At 40.3% G+C, this 23,512-nt stretch overlaps 1 protein-coding gene across 1 annotated transcript; it reads right to left on the reverse strand.

Annotated features, from left to right (window-relative positions):
• Nucleotides 1-744: 744 nt before the first annotated feature.
• On the reverse strand, nucleotides 745-23,300 carry LOC118850304 (17-beta-hydroxysteroid dehydrogenase type 6-like). The gene is made up of 3 exons (XM_036759605.1): nucleotides 22,975-23,300; nucleotides 19,193-19,451; nucleotides 745-935 (listed from the first exon to the last, which is right to left on the reverse strand). The coding sequence occupies exons 1-3, from the start codon at nucleotides 23,285-23,287 to the stop codon at nucleotides 899-901; spliced, it is 609 nt and encodes a 202-aa protein (XP_036615500.1). The 5' UTR covers nucleotides 23,288-23,300; the 3' UTR covers nucleotides 745-898.
• Nucleotides 23,301-23,512: the final 212 nt, after the last annotated feature.

Here is a 23,512-nt window from a genome sequence, read left to right on the forward strand (position 1 = left end):
ATTCTACAGAAGAGACAAAATACAGGCTTTGGCCCTAATCCTGGCGAAGAATTGACTAAGAATTATCTATAAAATCAGGGTTACTGATTTAACAACTTTTATTAGCTGGTTACTAAAATTTTCCATTTGTCTTACATTATAATCAGTCATTAAGAAAAGGATCGTGTTCAACAAAAGATAATAATAATGATTATTTTCATAAGAGCATTTATAAAGCACTTTTAAGGTTTGCAAAGTACCTTAAAAACATTCTCTCATTTGATCTTCACAAAAGTCCTTGGAAGTAGGTGTTCTTAATATTCCCCTTTTACAGGTAGGAAAACCAAGGTAGACAGACAAAGGTAGTAATTTGCCTGGGGTCACTAGTAAGAGAATGAAACTGGATTTGAACTTGGATCTGCCTGACTCAGTATAATGTGTTCACTAAAGCAGATAAATGGGCCCTACATTTTGAGAAGATTTTTATTTTTACATCATTTTTGTGGTTTTGGTGAATAAAAGGGAAAGCCTTCGTTTTCTGGAAAATTGACTCATGTGGAATGCCTTATTCCCTAGTGATTCCAGATAAATATGGCATTTACCAGCTCCTTCACAAAGGATTAGGATGGGAATCAAATCTTACAAAGAGTAAATTTCTTTTAAAAAGCTATACAAACACCATCATCAAATTCCATAGCGTTCAGTTCCTTCTTCACAAGTCAGCTTTCCAATCCATCTTTAGACAGCATGTGCAGGCTTTGGACGATTTGCAGACCATACATAATCTGACAGTACTGTGGGCAAATAGGACAAGGGAATAAAGAAGAATTGAGCATCCCAGCCAGCTGAATAGCGATAGCGAGGGTAACGCGATGTCAGAGCATGTTCCATACAGTCAGTTACCAGGTGCAAATTCGTGCTACCCTTTTCCAGTGAGTTTTTGGTAGCGGTGAGAACTGTAAGCACAAAGGAAAAAGTGGTTAGCTTTTTTGTGCCTCACTTTTTCAGTCTAAAATCCAATGGCACAAGTTTACAGAAATCCAAATGCAAGCAATGGAAGGTTCATACAAATCCAGATGATTTGTGTCTGTGGACAAATCTATGGAAAATTACGCAATCCTTTCTGCATTCAAAAAAACTGATCCAACCTCTTCAAAATGACTGAAACTTAAACCTTGAAACATGGGCAACTTTCCCTTTATAGGTAGAAAACAATGGGGGGCGGAGCCAAGATGGCGACTGGTAAGCAGGGAATAGTGTGAGCTCTGTACCGAGACCCTCCAAAAACTTATAAAAAATGGCGCTGAACCAATTCTAGAATGGCAGAACCCACAAAACAGCAGAGGGAAGCAGGGCTCCAGCCCAGGACAGCCTGGATGGTCTCTGGGTGAGGTCTATCCCACACGGACCTCGGAGCTGGGAGCTGGGAGCTGGGAACGGAGTGGAGCACAGCCTAGCCTGAGCGGTGTGGACCATCCAGACCAGAAGCCGGGTGGAGGGGGCCCTAGCGCCCTGATTCAGTGAGCTGTGGCAGTTATGAGACTTCTCAACCCACAAACACCAAAGACAACAGAGAAGGTTAGTGGGAAAAGCAGGGGGAGTGGAAGGAGTTCACGGTTCAGCTTCCAGCCCCGGGGGCAGCGGAGGTGGAGCAGCTACAGCTGTTGTTACTTCCGGCTCCAGGCCCACCTGGTGGGAGGAATTAAGTGGCGGATCAGAGCAGAGGTGCACAGCCTGCCAAAGATCTAAGCCCAGTTCGGGTTGGGGGTTCTTGGGGAAGGAGCAGTGCTGGTGTGGCAGAGAGGGCACCTCCCCCCTAAATGTGGAACATAGAACTCTGTAATCTACAAGCAGTCATACCCCACTGAAAAACTCAAGGGTCAAGTTAGTTGGCTGGGAATATGGCCAGGCAGCAAAAACGCACCCAGATTCAGTCTCAGCCTCTGGAATCCTTCTTTGTTGACAAAGAAGACCAAAACATACAGCCAGAAGAAATTAATAAAGTCAAAGAGCCTACAACAGAAACCTCCAGGAAAAACAGGAACTGGTCCCAGGCCATGGAAGAGCTCAAAAAGGATTTGGAAAAGCAAGTTAGAGAAGTAGAGGAAAAATTGGGAAGAGAAATGAGAAGGATGCGAGAAAACCATGAAAAACAAGTCAATGACTTGCTAAAGGAGACCCAAAAAAATACTGAAAAATACACTGAAGGAAACAACACCTTAAAAAACAGACTAACTCAAATGGCAAAAGAGCTCCAAAAAGCCAATGAGGAGAAGAATGCCTTGAAAGGCAGAATTAGCCAAATGGAAAAGGAAGTCCAAAAGACCACTGAAGAAAATACTACTTTAAAAATTAGATTGGAGCAAGTGGAAGCTAGTGACTTTATGAGAAAGCAAGATATTACAAAACAGAACCAAAGGAATGAAAAAATGGAAGACAATGTGAAATATCTCCTTGGAAAAACCACTGACCTGGAAAATAGATCCAGGAGAGATAATTTAAAAATTATTGGACTACCTGAAAGCCATGATCAAAAAAAGAGCCTAGATACCATCTTTCAAGAAATTATCAAGGAGAACTGCCCTGATATTCTAGAGCCACAGGGCAAAATAGAAATTGAAAGAATCCATTGATCGCCTCCTCAAATAGATCCCAAAAAGAAATCTCCTAGGAATATTGTCTCCAAATTCCAGAGCTCCCAGATCAAGGAGAAAATATTGCAAGCAGCCAGAAAGAAACAATTTGAGTATCGTGGAAACCCAATCAGAATAACCCAAGATCTAGCAGCTTCTACATTAAGAGATCGAAGGGCTTGGAATGCGATATTCTGGAGGTCAATGGAGCTAGGATTAAAACCTAGAATCACCTACCCATCAAAACTGAGTATCATGTTCAAAGGCAAAATATTGATTTTCAATAAAATAGAGAACTTTCAACTTTCTCAGTGAAAAGACCAGAACTGAATAGAAAATTTGACTTTCAAACACAAGAATCAAGAGAAGCATGAAAAGGTAATCAAGAAACGGAAATTGCAAGGGACTTACTAAAGTTGAACTGTTTTGTTTACATTCCTACATGGAAAGATGATGTGTATGATTCATGAGACCTCAGTATTAGGGTAGTTGAAGGGAATATGCATATATATGTGTTTATGTACATATATGAGTGAATGTGTATGTATGTATGTATCTATGTGTATATGTATGCATGTGTATGTATGTATATATATATGTGTGTGTTTATATATATATATATACATATATATATGTAAAAGAGAGAGAGCAGACACAGGGTGAGTTGAAGATGAAGGGAAGATATCTAGAAGAAATAAAATGAAATTAAGGGATGAGAGAGCAACATACTGAGAGAGGGAGATAGGGAGAGATAGAATGGGGTGGATTATCTCGAATAAAGGTGGCAAGAGGAAGCAGTTCTGTGGGAGGAGGGGAGAGGGCAGGTGAGGGGGGAATGAGTGAACCTAGCTCTCATCAGATTTGGCCTGAGGAGGGAATACCATACATACTCAGTTGGGTATCTTACCCCACAGGAAAGAAGAGGGAGGAAGATAAAAAAAAAATAAAATGGGGGGGATGATGGAGGGGAGGGCAGATGGGGGTGGAGGCAATCAAAACAAACACTTTGGAAAGGGGACAGGGTCAAGGGAGAAAATTCAATAAAGCGGGATGGGTTGGGAAGGAGCAAAATGTAGTTAGCCTTTCACAACATGAATATTGTGGAAGGGTTATACATAATGATACATGCGTGGCCTAGGTTGAAGTGCTCGACTTCTTAGGGAGGGTGGGTGGGAAGGGAAGAGGGGAGAGAATTTGGAACTCAAAGTTTTAAAAACAGATGTTCAAAAACAAAAAAAAAAGTTTTTGCATGCAACTAAAAAATAAGATACACAGGCAATGGGGCGTAGAAATTTATCTTGCCCTACAAGAAAGGAAGGGAAAAGGGGATGAGAGGGGATGGGGGGATAGAGGGGAGGGCTGACTGGGGAACAGGGCAACCAGAATATATGCCATCTTGGAGTGGGGGGGAGGGTAGAAATGGGGAGAAAATTTGTAATTCAAACTGTTGTGAAAATCAATGCTGAAAACCAAATATGTTAAATAAATAAATTTAAATTAAAAAAAATAAGTAGAAAACAATGCTCAATAAGGTATCTTCCAGTTGCAATAATAATATGTAGCTTTTATACAATGCATTTTAAGGTAGACAACGTATTTTGCACATATCTTGTTTAATTCTGAAACCACCCTGTAAGGTATGTGGTATCATTATTCCCATTTTAGACACGGGGAAAACGAGACTGGTAGACTAAGGTGACCTGCCATAGCCACACAGATAGTAGGAGTCTGAGAGATGATGTAAACTCAAGTCTTGCAAACTCTAAGTCCAGAATTCTTTCTACTATATAACCTAACTTTCAATTATAAATAACAATACCCTAAGTATCCTAACAAAATTAATACTTCCTTATTGACTTTCAAATCAGACATATGTTCCCAGAGGGAAAAAATGAACAAAACAAAAACCCTAATGAACTGAATTGAAAACTTGTAGAGTGGGAAATGTACCAAATCATACCAAATCCCTGGTACATTGGAGAATAGCACAAAAGGAAGTTAGGAGAGGTGGTATGATGCAATGGGAAGAATATTAGATCTTTCATCAAGGAACCTGGCTTCAAGTCTCATCACTGCTGCCTGTGTGGCCCTGGACAAGTCACTCAACTTCTTGGGGGTCTCAATTGCCTCATCTGTAAAATGGAAGAGTTGGTCTAAATGGGACCCACCCAACTTTAAATGCTACAAGTCTATGCTGGGAATTTGAGCCCCAAATTAGCAGTACATATTTCCTTTGGGGTATGTTCCTGACTCTCAGATATCCTTTCCATAACTGATTACCAACTCTACCCTCATCAGATGTCAGGGTTTTCTCTTATACCTAGAGCAGAGGTGTCCAACACAAGGCTCTTGGCCCAGCATAGGGCCCACAATTCCCAAGTATCACCAAACTAGATTAAAGTGTTATTAGGAAATATTTAATGAAATAAATAGAAATATAATAAAACATAAACAATGTTACATGTTAAAACTAAGTCAATAGACAGACCAGTGACCTTTGTCTCTATTTGAATTTGATATCAACAGCCTCCACAATAGTAGCTCCCAGAATTTTACTCCTCTCCTTCTTCAATCTATATTTTTAAAATTGCATCTTATCAATCAAGGCCAACAGCCAGATAGCATAAAAATTCCTCCCTACTTGGTAAATTTTGTACATTAAAAATTTCATGTGATCAAGTTTATTTAAAATGTTTAAAACTATCATCACTACTTAGAAACTCTTCTATCTTCTACCCTCCCCCTCAATACAACCAGTAATTCTCATCACATTTGCAAACGCTACTATTAATAAAGAGGATGCATTAAAAGACTTTTTAAAGGGGTTTTACAGTTTGTTGACTAAAACAAAGCATTTGATTCACAAAATATAAGGCTGTCTCTTAAGACAGGCTCTCTACCAACAAGTTATCTACCATGAAAGTGTTAAGATCATGAATCATTCCTTGATAGATACTACTACAGAGACAATGATGATGATGCTTTGATTACTGCTGTCAAGTGGGGCACAAAACCTTGGGAAAAATGGGTTCAAATCCTCACTTTCCTACTTTTAATCTAAAAAACTTAAACTGAACTTTCCCAGGCCTCAGTTTCTTCATCTGTGTGAGCCTTGGAAGTGTGGCCTTCCCCTTAACAGATCCCAGGGAGGCCTCACTGCCTCCTCCTCTTCCTCAGGCAACACTACAGACCCAGCACCAAAGGGAATAGAACTTCTTCCAATCTACTCCATTCTCAAGCTAACTTGGCAGGCAATGTGGAGTGTAGGTAGGAGACCACAGCAATGTGTGGTATAGTGGGAAGAGCCTAGCATACCCAGAGGGCCCAGATTCAAATTCTGCCTCTGATACATCTGAACTGTGTGACCTCAAGTGAGTCATTCAACCTTTCTTAATCTTCATTCCCCCCTGTATATTAAAGCGACAGTAATACCCTAGTACTGACATTGTCAAGAGGATCAAAAGAGAATGTATGTAATCTTTGCAAACCATGATGTCAACAAAGGTTTGAAGTAGATCAAGGGAAAGTATGTTGGGATTCTGTTCTGTGGAGCTCTATTTGAGTCCCTCATCTGTTTCTCAACTGCCTATGAGAGTATGTGGAAACGTACTCATTGGACCTCAGGTTTCTCACTTCTAAAATGAGGGGGTCAGCCTAGATGAACTCTAAAACCATGATCCTAGAACCTTTAATGTTCTATTAGATGGTTTCAGAAAAACCTGAGAGACATATATGAATTGACACAAAGTGAAGTGAGAAGAGCAAGGAGATTGTTATAACATAGGAACAACAATATTATACAAGGACCAACTGTGAATGGTTTAGCTATTCTCAGCAATACAATGACACAAGACAATTCTGAAGTACTTAGGATGAAAATGATATAAGAATTAATGAGCTCAATGATTTTAGAAAGGTGTAGAGGGGGTGGAGCCAAGCTGGTGGCTCGAAAGCAGGGCCTTGCTTAAGCTCTCCCCCAGATCCCTTCAAATACCTGTAAAAAATGGCTCTGAACAAATTCTAGAGCTATGGAACCCACAAAATAGCACATGGAAGCAGGTTTCCAGCCCAGGAAAGCCTTGATGGTAACTGGGAGGGGTCTGTCACATGGAGCTAGGAGCAGAATGGAGCACAGCCCAGGGTGAGCATCACCAGGACCAACCAGACAGGGAACTGGGTGGAACAGGCCACAGGGCCCTGAATCATTGAGCTGTGGCAGTTACTAGACTTCTCAACTCACAAACACCAAAGACAACAGAGCAGGTTAGTGGGAAAAACTGCTGGATGATAGAGAAAGGAGGGCAATTGATCCCAGCCCAGAGCCATGGAACTGGTGCAGCTCTGGGGCTGCTTCCAGAGCTCCAGATTCAATTGCTTCTAGCCCCAGGCCCACCTGGTGGGAGTAATTAAGCAGCAGATCAGCGTGGGAGAGCAGAGCCTGCTAGGATCTGGGTCCCAGTCCAGGTTGGCGGTTCTTGGGGGAGGAAGGGTGCTGGTGTGGCAGAGCTTGCTGTGTAGAATTAGCTCTGAATACAGCAGTGAAGCCCCTCAAGCTGGGGACAAAGTACTCTCTACTCTACAAGCAGTCATACCTTGACAAAAAGCTCAAGGGTCAAGTAGTTGGCTGGGAACATGAGGAGGCAGTGAAAAAGGACTCAGATTCAGACTCAGACTTTGGAATCTTTCTTTGGTGATAAAGAAGACCAAAACTCACAGCCAGAAGAAGTCAACAAAGTCAAAGAGCCTACAACAAAAGCCTCCAAGGAAAATATGAATTGGTCTCAGGCCATGGAAGAGCTCAAAAAGGATTTGGAAAAGCAAGTAAAAGAAGCAGAGGAAAAATTGGGAAGAGAAATGAGAGTGATGCAAAAACTCATGAAAAAAAAGTCAAGAACTTGCTAAAGGAAACCCAAAAAAAATACTGAAGAAAATAACAACTTAAAAAATAGACTAACTCAAATAGCAAAAGAGCTGCAAAAAGCCAATGAGGAGAAGAATGCCTTGAAAGGCAGAGTTAGCCAAATGGAAAACGAGGTCCAAAAGACCACTGAAGAAAATACTACTTTAAAAATTAGATTGGAGCAAGTGGAAGCTAGTGACTTTATGAGAGATCAAGAAATTGTAAAACCGAACCAAAGGAATGAAAAAAAATGGAAGACATTGTGAAATATCTCATTGGAAAAACCACTGACCTGGAAAATAGATCCAGGAGAGATAATTTAAAAATTATTAGACTGGCAGAACTCACAAAGGAGCAGAGGGAAGGAGGGCTCCAGCCCAGGACAGCGTGGATGGTCTCTGGGTGAGGTCTATCCCGCATGGAGCTGGGAGCAGAGCACAGCGGGGCAGAGCCCAGCATGAGCAGTGTGGACCAACCAGACCAGGAGCCGGACGGAGCGTGCCCTAGTGCCCTGAATCAGTGAGCTGCAGCAGTTACCACACTTCTCAACCCACAAACACCAAAGACAACAGAGAAGGTTAGTGGGAAAAGCTACAGGAGTGGAAGGAGTTCAGGGTTCGACTACCACCCCAGGGGCAGTGGAGGTGCAGCTACAGAAGTACAGCTGCAGTTGCTGCCGGCCCCAGGCCCACCTGGTGGGAGGAATTAAGTGGTGGATCAGAGCAGGAGTGCACAGCCTGCTGAAGATCTAAGCCCAGTCCAGGTTAGGGGTTCTTGGGGAAGGAGGAGTGCTGGTGCGGCAGAGCTGGCACATCCCCCCAAGCATGGAACATAGAACTCTTTAGTCTACAAGCAGTCATACCCCACTGAAAAACTCAAGGGTCAAGTTAGTTGGCTGGGAATATGGCCAGGCAGCAAAAACGCACCCAGATTCAGTCTCAGCCTCTGGAATCCTTCTTTGTTGACAAAGAAGACCAAAACATACAGCCAGAAGAAGTCAACAAAGTCATAGAGCCTACAACAAAAGCCTCCAAGTAAAACATGAACTGGTCTCAGGCCATCGAAGAGTTCAGAAAGGATTTGGAAAAGCAAGTTAGAGAAGTAGAGGAAAAATTGGGAAGAGAAATGAGAAGGATGCGAGAAAACCATGAAAAACAAGTCAATGACTTGCTAAAGGAGACCCAAAAAAATGCTGAAAAATACACTGAAGAAAACAACATCTTAAAAAATAGACTAACTCAAATGGCAAAAGAGCTCCAAAAAGCCAATGAGGAAAAGAATGCCTTGAAAGGCAGAATTACCCAAATGGAAAAGGAGGTCCAAAAGACCACTGAAGAAAATACTACCTTAAAAATTTGATTAGAGCAAGTGGAAGCTAGTGACTTTATGAGAAATCAAGATATTATAAAACAAAACCAAAGGAATGAAAAAATGGAAGAAAATGTAAAATATATCATTAGAAAAACCACTGACATGGAAAATAGATCCAGGAGAGATAATTTAAAAATTATTGGACTAGCTGAAAGCCATGATCAAAAAAAGAACCTAGATATTGTCTTTCAAGAAATTATCAAGGAGAACTGCCCTGATATTCTAGAGCCACAGGGGAAAATAGAAATCGAAAGAATCCACCGATCGCCTCCTCAAATAGATCCCAAAAGGAAATCTCCTAGGAATATTGTCGCCAAATTCCAGAGCTCCCAGATCAAGGAGAAAATATTGCAAGCAGCCAGAAAGAAACAATTTGAGGATTGTGGAAACACAATCAGAATAATACAAGATCTAGAAGCTTCTACATTAGGAGATCAAAAGGCTTGGAATACGATATTCCGGAGGTCAATGGAGCTAGGATTAAAACCAAGAATCACCTACCCAGCAAAACTGAGTATCATGCTCCAAGGCAAAATATGGATTTTCAATAAAATAGAAAACTTTCAAGCTTTCTCAGTGAAAAGACCAGAGTTGAATAGAAAATTTGACTTTCAAACACAAGAATCAAGAGAAGCATGAAAAGGTAATCAAGAAAAAGAAATTGCAAGGGACTTACTAAAGTTGAACTGTTTTGTTGACATTCCTACATGGAAAGGTGATGTGTATGATTCATGAGACCTCAGTATTAAGGTAGCTGAAGGGAATATTCATCTATATATATATATATTTATATATATATATATATATACATACACACACACACACACATATATATGTTTATGTATATGTGAGTGTGTATGCATGTATATATGTATGTGTATATATATATAGAGAGAGGGAGAGAGACAGACAGATAGACAGACAGACAGACAGAGAGGGCACAGGGTGAGGTGAAGATGAAGGGAAGATATCTAAAAGAAATAAAATCAAATTAAGGGATGAGAGAGGAATATATTGAGAGAGGGAGACAGGGAGAGATAGAATGTGGTAAATTATCTCGCATAAAAGTGGCAAGAAAAAGCAGTTCTGTAGGAAGGGAAGAGAAGTCAGGTGAGGGGGAATGAGTGAATCTTGCTCTCATCAGATTTGACCTGAGGAGGGAATACCATACATACTCAATTGGGTAATTTACCCCACAGGAAAAAAGGAGGAAGAAGAAGATAAAAAGGGGGGATGATAGAAGGGAGGGCAGATGGGGGTGGAGGTAATCAAAAACAAACACTTTCTAAAAGGGACAGAGTCAAGGGAGAAAATTCAATAAAGGGAGATAGGTTAGGAAGGAGCAAAATATAGTGAGTCTTTCACAACGTGAGTATTGTGGAAGGGTTATACATAATGATACGCATGTGGCCTATGTTGAATTGCTTGACTTCTTAGGTAGGGTGGGTGGGAAGGGAAGAGGAGAGAGAGTTTGGAACTCAAAGTTTTAAAAACAGATGTTCAAAAACAAAAAAAAGATTTTGCATGCAACTAGAAAATAAGATACACAGGCAATGGGGCGTAGAAATTTATCTTGCCCTACAGGAAAGAAAGGGAAAAGGGGATGGGAGGGGAGTGGGGTGACAAAAGGGAGGGCTGACTGGGGAACAGGACAACCAGAATATACGCCATCTTGGAGTCGGGGGGAGGGTAGAAATGGGGAGAAAATTTGTAATTCAAACTCTTGTGAAAATCAATGGTGAAAACTAAATATATTTTTTTAAAAAAGCTTTTGCACAAACAAAACCAATGCAGCCAAGAATATAAGTAAAACAACAAACTGAGAAAAAAATTGTTGGACTACCTGAAAGTCATGATCAAAAAAAGAGTGTAGGCATCACCTTTTAAGAAATTATCAAGGAAAACTGCCCTGATATTCTATAGCCAGAGAGTAAAATAGAAATTGAAAGAATCCACTGATCGCCTTTTGAAAAAGATCCCAAAAAGGAAACTCCTAGGAATATTGTAGCCAAATTCCAGAATTCCCAGGTCAAGGAAAAAATACTGCAAGCAGCCAGAAAGAAACAATTTGAGTATTGTGGAAACACAATCAGGATATCGCAAGATCTAGCAGCTTCCACATTAAGGGATGGAGGGGCTTGGAATGTGACATTCCGGAGGTCAATGGACCCAGGATTAAAACCAAGAATCACCTACCCAGCAAAACTGAGTATCATGTTCCAAGGCAAAATATGGATTTTCAATGAAATAGAGGACTTTCAAGCTTTCTCAGTGAAAAGACCAGAGTTGAATAGAAAATTTGACTTTCAAACACAAGAATCAAGAGAAACATGAAAAGCTAAACAAGAAAGAGAAATCATAAGGGACTTACTAAAGTGGAACTGTTTTGCTTACATGCTACATAGAAAGATGATATGTGTAATTCAGGAGACCTCTCTCAGTATTAGGTAATTGAAGGGAATATACATATACATAGACAGAGGGCACAGGGTGAGTTGAATATGAAGGGACGATATCTAAAAAAATCAAACGAAGGGCTGAGAGAGGAATATATTGAGAGAGGGAGAAAGGGAGAGATAGAATGGGATATTTTATCTCACATAAAAGTGGCAAGAAAAAGCAGTTCATTGGAAGGGAAGAAGAGGCAGGTAAGGGGGAATGAGTGAATCTTGCTCTCATTGGGTTTGACCTGAGGAGGGAATAATATACATACTCAAGTGGGTATTTTACCCCACGTGAAATTAGAGGGAAAGGGACAAAAAAGGGGAGATGACAGAAGGGAGGGCGGATGGAGGAAGAAGTAATCAAAAGCAAACACTTTGGAAAAAGGACAGGGTCAAGGGAGAAAATTGAAATAAAGGGGGACAGGATAGGAGGGAGGGAAATATAGTTAGTCTGTCACAACATGACTATTTATGGGAGTGTTTTGTAAATGATACATGTGTGGCCTATATTGAATTGCTTACCTTCTTAGGGAGAGTGGATGGGGAGGGAAGAGGGGAGAGAATTTGGAACTCAAAGTTTTAAAAGCAGATGCTCAAAAAAAATTGGTTTTGCATGCAACTGGGAAATAAGAAATGCAGGCAATGGGGCATAGAAATCTATCTTGCCCTACAAGAAAGTAAGGGGAAAAGGGATGGGGTGATAGAAGGGAGGGCTAACTGGGGAATGGGGCAATCAGAATACATGCCATCTTGGAGTGGGGGGAGGTTAGAAATGGGGAGAAAATTTGTAACTCAAAATCTTGTGGAAATCAATCCTGAAAACTAAAAAATATCAAATAATAAAGGATGGAATGCAAAAAAAAAGGCATAGAAAGATGAGAAATGGTGAAGAGCAAGTGAGCAGAACCAACAGAACATTGTATATAGTAAAAGCAATATTGTTTTAAGAAAAACTTTGAGCAACTTAATCATTTTGACTATTATAAATACAAAAATTAAAAATAAAGGACATATGAAGAAAGACTCTATCTGCATCCAGAGAAAGAACTGATAAATTCAAGTACACATAGAATAATTTTACATATATAACCCAGAGGATCTTCCCCTCTCAGTTTGTTTGTTTGTCTTTTTAATTAAAGGGGCCATCCCTTGACTAACTTCCTAAATAGGCCTATTCACTGAATAGACATTACCTCACTCAAAGGGAGCACTCCAAAAGGCATTAGCCTAAAAGGACCAGGGTCTTCCATTGCATCCTGGGCCATCTCCAGCAGTCCTGATGAATATCAGGCCACTGGACCAAGATGGCTCTGGAGGAGAAAGTAAAGCTGGTGACCTTGCACAGCCCTCCCTCACTCAAATTAAAGTCAACTGCAAGTCATGTCATCATTTCCCTGATGTCATGGTCCTCTTCAAAGATGAAAGACAAACATAACCTGTGAATAGTCCAAGCTGCCTGAATGGAGACCCAGATAGTTGGATAACTCAGCTCATCCTCATCCTCTCCCTCTCCCTCTCTCTTTCCTTCTCCCCTCCAAAGGAAGGTAAATTTTGATGGCCAGAAGCTGCCCAGTTAACTGGGGGTTTACTGGCTAGATTCCTTCATTCCTTCCTGTCTTTCTTTCTTCTTTCCTTTCTTTCTTCCTTTCTTTCTTTCTTTCTTTCTTTCTTTCTTTCTTTCTTTCTTTCTTTCTTTCTTTCTTTTTTCTTTCTTTCTTTCTTTCTATTTTTCTTCCTTTCTTTTTTTCTCAAAGACCAACCCAAATCCATTTCACTTTGGAGCTCATAGATTGGACCATAACAGGTCCCTGCCCAAGCTCCACTGAGTACCTATATTTTGGGCCCTCTTGGCTCAGAGTGAATGCCAATGGTAATTGTTTCTCTTTTGACCAGCACCCCTGAGGGTCTTCCCCTCCCAGTTGGATTTTTTTTAATAAAAGGGGCCATCCCTTGACTCACTTCTTAAAGAGGCCTGCCATTCACTGAATGGGTGTTGCTTCACTCAAAGTGAGAATCTAAAAAGGCCTTAGCCTAAAAGAGCCAGGGTCTCCCATTGTATCCTGGGCCATCTCCAGTCATCCTGATGAATGTCAGGCCACTGGACTAGGATGGCTCTGGAGCAGAAAGTGAGGCTGATGGCTTTTCACAGACCTCCCTCATTCAAATCAAAGTCAATTGCTAGCCATGTCATCATTTCCCTGATGTCATGGTCCTCTTCAAAGATGAAGGACAAACCCAACCTAATGGTGACCATCTCCAGGGTGCAAGGGAAGAAAAAAAAGAAGAAGAAAAATAAATTTACATGTTAACTTTATTGTACAGTTAGAAGGAATAGCACATTGGCCATAGTGGATTTGCAGTTTCATCTTTTTTATTATACTATGTTATAGAAATGTTCTTCTACTCCATAAATTAAAAATAAAATATTTTTTAAATGCTATCCATCTCCAAAGAAAGAACCGATGCGGTGTGAATGTAGATTGAAGCACAATTTTTTTTACTTTCTTTATTTTTCTTGGGTTTTTCCTTTTTTTTAATCTGTATACTCTTTTGCCACATGGCTAATATGGAAATGTGTTTTATATGACTGCATATGTATAATTTATATCACAGTGCTTACCTTCTCATGAAAGGGAGAGGTGAGGGAGGGAATTGGGAACTCAAAAAAAATTTTTAAAAGAACATTAAAACTGTTTTTACATATAATTGTGAAAAAATAATAACATTCTTTTTTTAGAAGATAAAAAAGGAAGGGTAGTGTGGAATAAGGGTAGAAGAGAGAAAGTGGGAAATAAAACTTGGACAAACTCTAAAAAAACTTTATTTATTTATTACTAAGTAAGAGTTATGAGTAGTAGTTTTGAAAGACTTGTTCTCAGAGGATTTGTTATTCAAGATATCACTTTTCATATAATCCTAAAGTCTACACAAGCATATATTTCCCAATAAAAAACCCCACTCAAAGACATTATAATAAATGCCAAAATTCATCCTTTTATTTTCCCCCTCACATAACACACCATCTCAATCAAAAGGGAGAAACTTACATTTCTCAAAGAATTCTTGTCCATAGCTTTCTTTGACTTCCACTGGGCCTTTATTCCAAGAATTTTCTAAACACTCATGGAACATCTGAACATTGGTAATGTTTGTTTTGAAATAGCCGGGCTCAACCATGCAGACTTTCACCCCAAATGGTTGAATTTCAAGCCTGAAACCCAAGTTAACACAATGCTTTAAACACCCCTTCAATTTTAAAGTTCATAGAAACAAACTGCAAATTGTTCAAGAACTTGTGAAATTTCCCATGAAATCACTGCTGTAGAGCTGAGAGGGGATATTAGAAGTTATCTAGTCCAGCTGCGTCAAACTCAAGAAGAAACAGATCCCTGCAGGCTGTAGATTAACTATGACAACTTTGGCCAAGTCCCTGCTCTGAGACTTAGCAGCTAGTTAAGGGGCCCCTGGTAAAGTCTTTTAACTTCTTTGAAAACCTGCTTCCTCATCTGCAAAATGAGGCTAATAATACTCCCATGAGTCCTCACATCTGAATTATGTTTGAAAATTTAAATATAAGTCCATTGACCGAGCATTTATTAAGCGCCTCACAGGTTATGGTTTGTCCTTTGTTCTTGAAGAGGACCATGATGTCAGGGAAATGATGACATTGCAATTGACTTTGATTTGAGGGAGGGAGGGCTGTACAAGGTCACTAGCCTCACTTTCTGCTCCAGAGCCATCTGGGTTCAGTGGCCAGATACAGATCAGGAAACCTGGAAATGGCCCAGGATGCAATGGGAAACCTTGGCCCTTTTAAGCTAAGGTCTTTTCAAGTTCTCACTTTGAGTGAAGCAACACCCATTCTGTGAATAGGCCTCTTTAAGAGTGAGTCAAGGGATAGCCCTTTTAATTAAATGAATGGGGCCCCAGCTGACCAGTTCCACTAGGGCAACTCTTCCCCTACCCTCCCCTTCTCTCCTCTTTCTTCCTCTCTCCTCCCCTTACCTGAGGGTGTTCTGCAAAAAGCTACCGAGTTAACTTGAGGTTCATTGGCTAGATTTCTTTCTCAAAGACCACGCCTCAAACTCAATTCACTCTGGATCTCATGGATTGCACAACAATAGGTCGCTGCCCAAGGACCACTTAATGGCTATTTTTTGGGCCCTCCTGGATCTAAGTGAATGTCAAGAGTACCTGTTTCTCTTTTGGCCAGCAACCCTGAGGGTCTTCCCCTCCCAGTTGGATTTCTTTTTTATTAAAGGGGCCATACCTTGACTCACATCTTAAAGAGGCTTGTCATCCACTGAATGGATGTTGCCTCACTCAAAGTAAAAACCAAAAAGGCCTTAGCCTGAAAGAGCCAGGGTCTTCCATTGTATCCTGGGCCATCTCCAGTCATCCTGATGAATATGTGGCCACTGGACCCAGGTGGCTCTGGAAGAGAAAGTGAGGCTGGTGGCTTGGCACTGCCCTCCCTCACTCAAACCAAAGTCAACTGTAAGTCATGTCATCATGTCCCTGATGTCATGGTCCTCTTCACAATCACAATTAAGTGCCCACTATTCTTCAGATACTGTGCTAGGCACTGTGGATACAAAAAGAGGCAAAAAAGAGTTCCTTCACTCAAGAAATTCACAGTCTAATGAGAGAGACAACAGGCCTACAACTATGTACAAGCTCCCCCCGCAAGCCTCTTAGTATTGATTAATTCACTTAAAAACATTTGTTAAGCACCTTCTGTAGGCAAGGCAGCATGGCCTAGTGAATAGAGAACTGCCCTTAGAGTCAAGAAGACCTGGGTCCAAATTCTGCCTCCCACACATACTGGCCAAGTATCCCATCAGGAAAATCACTTGGGCCCTGATTGCTCTCAGGCAACTCTGTAAGATTAGAAATGGCAAATATGTATTGGGAGGGGGAGATCTACATTGGGAGCTTCTTAGACAGATGAAATCAGATGGGAACAAAGGAAGGAACGAAGGAAGGAAGAAGGGAGGGAGGGAGGAAGAAAGGAGGAAAGGCAGGAAGGAAGGAGTAAAGGCAGTAAGAAAAGAGGGAGAGAAAGAGAGTGAGGGAGGGAGGAAGGGAGGGAGGAAAGAAGGAAGGAACGAAGGAAGGAACGAAGGAATGAAGGAAGTATGGAGAGAGGGAGGGAGGGAGAGAGGGAAAGAAGGAAAGAGGGAGGGAAAGAGGAAGACAGGGAGGAATTCGTGAAGGAGGAAGGAAAAAAGAGATTTATAAACTTTAAAACTCTGTATCTCCTATTATTGCTTTCATCCCTTTGAAGTAAAAGAATATCACCTTAAGGAAACAAAGGAATGTGTCAACTTTTGAAATGATTCTCAGTCCTTCTCTTGAATAATGTTTTAGAAAATGTAACTGTCAGTCTACTGACTGAGCATTTATTAAGTGCCTACTATGTTCTAGGTGGAAAGCTAGGTGGTGCAGTGGATAAAGCACCAGGCCTGCTGCCTGGAAGGTCTGAGTTCCAATCTTACCTCAGAAGCTCACTAACTGTGTGACCCTGGAAAAGTCATTTAACCCCTATTTGCCTCAGTAACTCATTTCAAAGTTGGGAGAAAGAAATGGCAAACCCCTCTAGTATCTTTGCCAACAAAACCCCGTGGATTTCTCCATGAGTACAGTTAGACACAACCGAATGACTAAAACAACAGCAATGTTCCAGGCACTGTGCTAGGATACAAGAAGAGCCAAAAGAGAGTCCCTACCTTCGAGAAACTCACACTTCAGAGGGGCAGACAACATGCAAACAACTGTGTACGAGCTGTATATAGGAAATAATCAACAGGGGGAAGGCACTAAAATTAAGAGGAATCTGGAAAGGCATCCTGATCCTGTAGAAGGTAGGATTCTTGCTGGAATTTACTCCTGGGCAGCAAAGAGACAGAGATAAGGAGAGAGAATCCCAGGCATGGGGGACAGCCAGAGAAAATACCCAGAGCCAAGAGATAGAGAGCCCTGTTGGTGGAATACTTGATGGCAGAAATATGACCATATATGTATCCATTTAAGGTATACAATCCTTCAATCTGACCACAACCCCCAAGGGCAAATACAAATACGCTTGGAATCCTCATTCTTAGGGGAAGATGTAGACCTTCTCTTCCTAACGATTACTCCTCTACTTCTACCCTTCATCCCATCTCTACTAGGATTATGCCTTTTTGATCATTCCCTCTTTTTCCTTAATTTTCAGTTTCTCCTTATCCAATGGCTCCTTCCCTTGTGCCTACAAAAATGCAATGCAATCTGTCTTCCTCATCCTTAAAAATCATTGCATTTGACCTTATTGTTGTTAGGTTGTGCAGCAGTGTTCGACTCTTCATAACCCCTGGATCATAGCATGCCAGGCCCTTCTATCCCCCACTTTCTCTTGCAGTCTGTCCAAGCTCGTGTTCATTGTTTCCATGGTACTATCTATCCATCTCATCCTCTGCCATCCCCTTCTCCTTTTGCCTTCAATCTTTCCCCAAATCAGGGTCTTTTCCAAAGAGTCCTAGCTTCTCATTATACGGCCAAAGTATTTAAGCTTCAGCTTCAGCATTTGACCTTCTGGTGAATAGCTGAATTAACTTCTTTAAGTATTGACTGATTTCATCTCTTTGCTGTCCAAGGGACTTTCAAAAGTCTTTTCCAGAACCAAAATTTAAACATGTCAATTCTGCGGCACTCTGCTTTCCTTAGAGTCCAACGTTCAAAGCCATACTTGCTACTGGGAAAACCACAGCTTTGACGATACAGACCTTTGTTGCCAAATGATGTCTCTCTATTCTTTTTAGTATGCTGTTCAGATTTGCCATAGCCTTTCTTCCATGGAGCAAGCATCTTTTAATTTCATTTGATCTTGCTATGCCCTAAAGGTATCGTCCTGTATCCCTCCTCCCTTTTAAAATGAAACTTATAGAAAAATCCATCTACACTCATTACCTCCACTTTCTCACCACTTACTCATTTCCTAAATCCTTGGCATCTGACCTCCAGCCTCATCACTCGATTGAAACTGTTCTCTCCAAAACCTTCTTAGTTGACAAATCCAATGTCCCTTTCTTTTCAGTCTTTATTCTTCTTGACATATCTATATTATTGGGTACTATTACCAGCACTTGCTTCTAGACACTTGCTCTTCCCTGGGTTTTTATGACACTGCTCTCTCCTGGTTTGAGACCTCATTCTGGCCACTTCTCAGTCTCCTTCCCTGCGTCACCATACACATCTCACCCCCTTTGTATTGATGTTCTCCAGGATTCTATTGTAGGTCCTCTTCCTTCTCTCTGTTCTCTCTCTTAGTAATGTAGGTTCAACCATATTCTCTTTGCAGTTGACAGTCACATCTATATATCCACTCTTAGTTTCTCTTCCTGGCACATAATAGGTGATGAATAAATGCTTGTTGATTTGACTGACCTCCAGGCCCATGTCATCAACTGAACACACTGGACTTCTCCAGAGGGATGGGACATCCTAAATGTCTCTCAAACTCAATACATCCAAAACAAAATTCATTATCACTCTTCCTAAATCCTCTCCTCTTTGTAATCTCCCTATTTCTGTTGAGGGCACCACAATCCTTCTAGTCACCCCAGATCCCTATCCTGAAGACATCCTCAACTCCTCACTCTCACTGTCTCCTCATATCCAATCAGGTGCCAAGTCTTATCAATTCTACCTTGACAAGATCTCTCAAATCTATCCCTTTCACTTCACTCATATAGCAGCTGCCCTAGTTCAGGGACTCATTTACTTGGAGAATTGAGATACTCTCCCTGATTCCATTCCCTCTCCCCTGGATGGACGGATGGATGGATGGATGGAGGTTTGGATGGATAAAGTATAATGTTAGTTACCTCAGACAATCTGAAAAAGCTTCCACTCCATGTTTGGAACAACAGTAGGGTACTAAAGAGAAAGCAACTCTCCCCATGACGCTAGAGACATTGACAATCCTCCCCCTGGCTTGCTTCACCATTTGCAGCATGCTCATTGTCACCTCAATTACTCCAAACAGGTTTATATTCATTGTCTTCATAAGGTTCTCTTTGATCATCAACTCAGTACAAACATCTGGAAAGACAGCTCCTGCATTATTGACGAGGCCCCAGAGTCCTACCAAGATATAAATCAAAATCACAAGTGCATTAAAATGTAGCATTAGAAATGGATGTTAGAGCACACCTAAACTAACCTCAGTTATACACTCTAATATATTCCAACCCTAATAAATTTAATGAGAGGCAGTAAAGTATAGTAGAGAGAGCCTTGGAGTCAGGAAGGTCTCAGTTGGGCCTTACCTCTCATATATATTAGTGGTATGATCATGAACATTATCCCTATAATCTTTAGATTATTAGCTTCTTGAGGGCAGGGACTGTCTTTTGCTTCTTTTTAGATCCTCAGCACTTAACATAGTGCCTAGCACATAGTAGGGACTTTATAAGGTTAATGGATTGACTGAATTAGTTACTCACCCTCTCACTTCTAAGCAACTCGAAAAGACAATAATTTATAAATGAGTAGCCTATTTCCATTGGCAGTCTCTATACAAGTGAGTTCTCCACACAAATGAAATCACAGATCATAGCCTAATTAATTTATTGATTAATTTAACAAGGAATCTAGCATACCATCCAGTACAAAAATTCCCTCTTCTCTAGATTTGGAGCCCAGGTCAAGAACATATTTAGAAACACAAAGGTTTACTGCACTGTAAAAAATAAGGAATATGATCACTACTGAGAAGCATGGGAAATGCTTATACAAAATGGAGGAAATAAAACCAGGAAAACAATACACGTGACTACAACAATATCGATGGAATGAATAACAACCAAACAGTGGAAACTGAATGGTACACAATTATAATGACCAGGTTTGGCCCCAAGGAAGAGTTGTGAAAAGACACCTGTGTTTCCTTTGCAGATGTAGGGGAATACGGAGGTGAAATGCTATAAATAATGTCAGACTTTTGGTGAGTTCGTTAGTTTTGCTAAATTGTTTGCTTTCATTTTTTTATTCTTTTTAATAAAGAATGGTTCTCTGGAAGCAAGTGCGTAAGGGGGCAGGTAAAGAAATGATGATGATGTAACATTTTTAAAATTTAGTTGTTTTTTAAATGGAAAAATAAATTTTTAAAGAGACGGCACATAAAGACATTGATGGTGGAACTGTGAATAGACAACTACTCTGGGGGGCAATTTGGAATTGTGCAAATAAATAAAATGATTCCATTGCCAGGCATATACTCCAAGGAGGTCACTGACCAAAAAAACAAAAAAGGTTCCATATGCACCACGCTATAGCAGCACTTTTTGTGGTAGCAAAGAACTGGAAACAAATTAGACGGCCATTAGTTGGGGAATGGATAAATATAGTGTGATATGTGAATGTAACACAATATTACTATGCTGTAAGAAAAGACCACTATATAAAATACAGAGAAGCATGGAAAGCCATGAACTGCAGAAGAGAGTAGAAAACAGTACCAGGAAAATAATACACACAATGAATACAACAACTCTTCCCTAGTAGTAGGAAAGGTGGGGGTGGGGAGAGATTTTAGGGGAAACATAAGATGTCTACTAGACTTCCAGTTTGAGAAGTCTGAAAGGCAGTTGGAGACACAAAATTAGGAGACAGCAGAGAAGTTCAGGCAAGATTGGTAGATTTGAGAATCATTAGCAAAGACAGAGAGCAATGACAAATAAATCAATGAAATTCTATGAGATCACCAATTGAAGTAGCATAGAGGGAAAAGAGAAGAGGGACAGAACCCTGAGGGAGAGTTATGGCCACAGGATGTGACTTGGAGGAGGATCCAGTAAAGGAAACAGAGAAAGAGTAGTCAAATGGATGCAAGAAGAACTAGGACAGAGTGGTGGTTTGACAGGCCTAAAGGGCATTCTGGGAAGAGATGTCCAACAACAGACAGTAAAAAAAAAGAATTTGTAAAATAAATAAATTAAATTTAAAAAAATAAATGAAAAAAAATTTAAAAAAATAAAAATAAAAAAAGAATTTGGAGGGATGTCTGTAGGGCTCCATGGATTTTTTTTGCTTATTAATAATAAAAACAACAACTGGGCAGAAATAAAAAGAAAAGTGGCAATAAGCTGCTGCCTAAACAATTATCATGCTTACCTTGTGATAAAAATCAGTATCTAAAAAATACTTCATAAACTTACTTTCTGAACAATTCTGCTCAAGCTTTTTAGTGCTTTAAAGATTATGCCTTGAGAATATTATGAAATACAAAATGGATGATTTTGATTACATTAAACTAAAAAGCTTTTGCACAAACAAAGCCAATGCAACCAAGATTAGAAGGGAAGCAGAAAGGTGAGAAACAATTTTTACAGCCAATCTCTCTGATAAAGGCCTCATTTCTAAAATATATAGAGAACTGAGTCAAATTTATAAGAATACAAGTCATTCCCCAATGGATAAATGGTCAAAGGATATGAATGGGCAATTTTCAAAGGAAGAAATTAAAGCTATCTATAGTGATATGAAAAAAATGCTCTCAATCACTATTGATTAGAGAAATGCAAATCAAAACAACTCTGAGGTACAACATCACACCTATCAGATTGGCTAACATGACAAAACAGGAAAATGATAAATGTTGGAGAAGATATGGGAAAATTGGAACACTAATGCCTTGTTGGTGGAGTTGTGAACTGATCCAACCATTCTGCAGAGCAGTTTGGAACTATGCCTAAAGAGCTATAAAACTGTGCACTCTCTCTGACCCAGAAATACCACTCCTACGTCTGTATCCCAAAGAGATCATAAAAACAAGAAAAGGACCCACATGTCCAAAAATATTTATAGTAGCTTTTTTGTGATGGCAAAGAATTGGACATTGAGGGGATGTCTATCAACTGAGGAATGGCTAAACAAGTTGTGGTATATGAATGTAATGGAATAGTATTGTGCTATAAGAAATGATGACCAGGCAGACTTCAGAAAAACTTGGAAAGATTTATATGAACTGGTACTGAGTGAAGTGAGCAGAACCAGGAGAACATTGTACACAGTAACAGCCCCATTGTGGAATGACCGCCTTTGATAGACTTAGCTCTTCTCAGCAATATAAGAATCTGAAACAACTCCAAAAGACTCAAGGGGAAAATGCTATCCACATCCAGAAAAAGAACTTTGGAGTCTGAATGTAGATTGAAAAATACTATTTTCTCTCCATTTCCTTTGTTATTTTGTTTTATTTCTTCTTTCTCTTGGATTCCGTGAATTAGTTCTAATTCTCCTCTATATCATGACTAATGTGAAAATATGTTTAATATGAATGTGTAAGTATTGCCTATATCAGATTGCACACTGTCTTGGGGAGGGAAGCTCTTGTGGAAGTGAATGTTGAAAACTAAAAACAAATTAATGAATTACTTTAAAAACAAAAAGATTATGCCTCTAAATCCTCTAATCCCAAGATGGAAACAACACCCCCAAATCCCCACTGCTCATTTTCCAAGGTAAACGGTTCAGCAAATGTAAACAACACAAAAGGCCATACCTGTCCTCCTAAATAAAGAAATGAAGCTTTCAAACCCCACATATCCCTTCTTCATGCTAAAGGATTTAAGAAAAATGATATAATGTCTCTCTTCATTCATACCTTTATTTCCCACATGCTCCTTCACCCACTGGGCCGCTGCAGTGATGCTCTCAGTCTTGGTCACATCCAGGATCACTGTCTCTACCCTGTCTGAAGTATCATGCCTCAGCTGCTCAGCCCCTTTCTCTGTCAGACAGGCCGCTAGCACTCTCAGGCCTCGAAGGTCCAGCTGCTTAGCCAGCAGGTTCCCAAATCCAGAGTCACAGCCAGTGATAAAGACATATTTGTCTCTAAGGTTACTCACCACCTGCCTCTCCCGGTACCAGCGAAACAAATAATAAAGGCCAATGAGGCAGGCCACGTAAAGCCACATGGAAGCAATTGGTCTTTCAATATAAATAAAGAATGAAAAAAAATGTTAATTGCTCTGCTCCCCTTCAAGTGTCCACAAGCCATTTTAGGTCCCTAATAGTTTTCTTTTCTACCAGACCTGTGATTTCATTAGTAGAGAACTCCTAGCAAAGAAAGCCACCTTTACCAAGGCAGGACCTACTCTGGACTTGACTAAGTCATTCAGAGGTTGAGTGATTTCCCTAGG

This window comes from Trichosurus vulpecula, chromosome 5 (assembly GCF_011100635.1).
Source record: "Trichosurus vulpecula isolate mTriVul1 chromosome 5, mTriVul1.pri, whole genome shotgun sequence".
Lineage (NCBI taxonomy): Eukaryota > Metazoa > Chordata > Mammalia > Diprotodontia > Phalangeridae > Trichosurus > Trichosurus vulpecula.

Excerpts from the sequence above, each read along its gene's own strand:
- LOC118850304 (XM_036759605.1), bottom strand. The coding sequence starts at position 23,287 with ATGTGGCTTTACGTGGCCTGCCTCATTGGCCTTTATTATTTGTTTCGC. Across the intron at positions 19,452-22,974 it reads GGAGCATGTGGGAAATAAAG|GACTCTGGGGCCTCGTCAAT; the intron begins GTATGAATGAAG and ends ATATCTTGGTAG. Across the intron at positions 936-19,192 it reads GCTTTTTCAGATTGTCTGAG|TTCTCACCGCTACCAAAAAC; the intron begins GTAACTAACATT and ends TTGTGCTTACAG.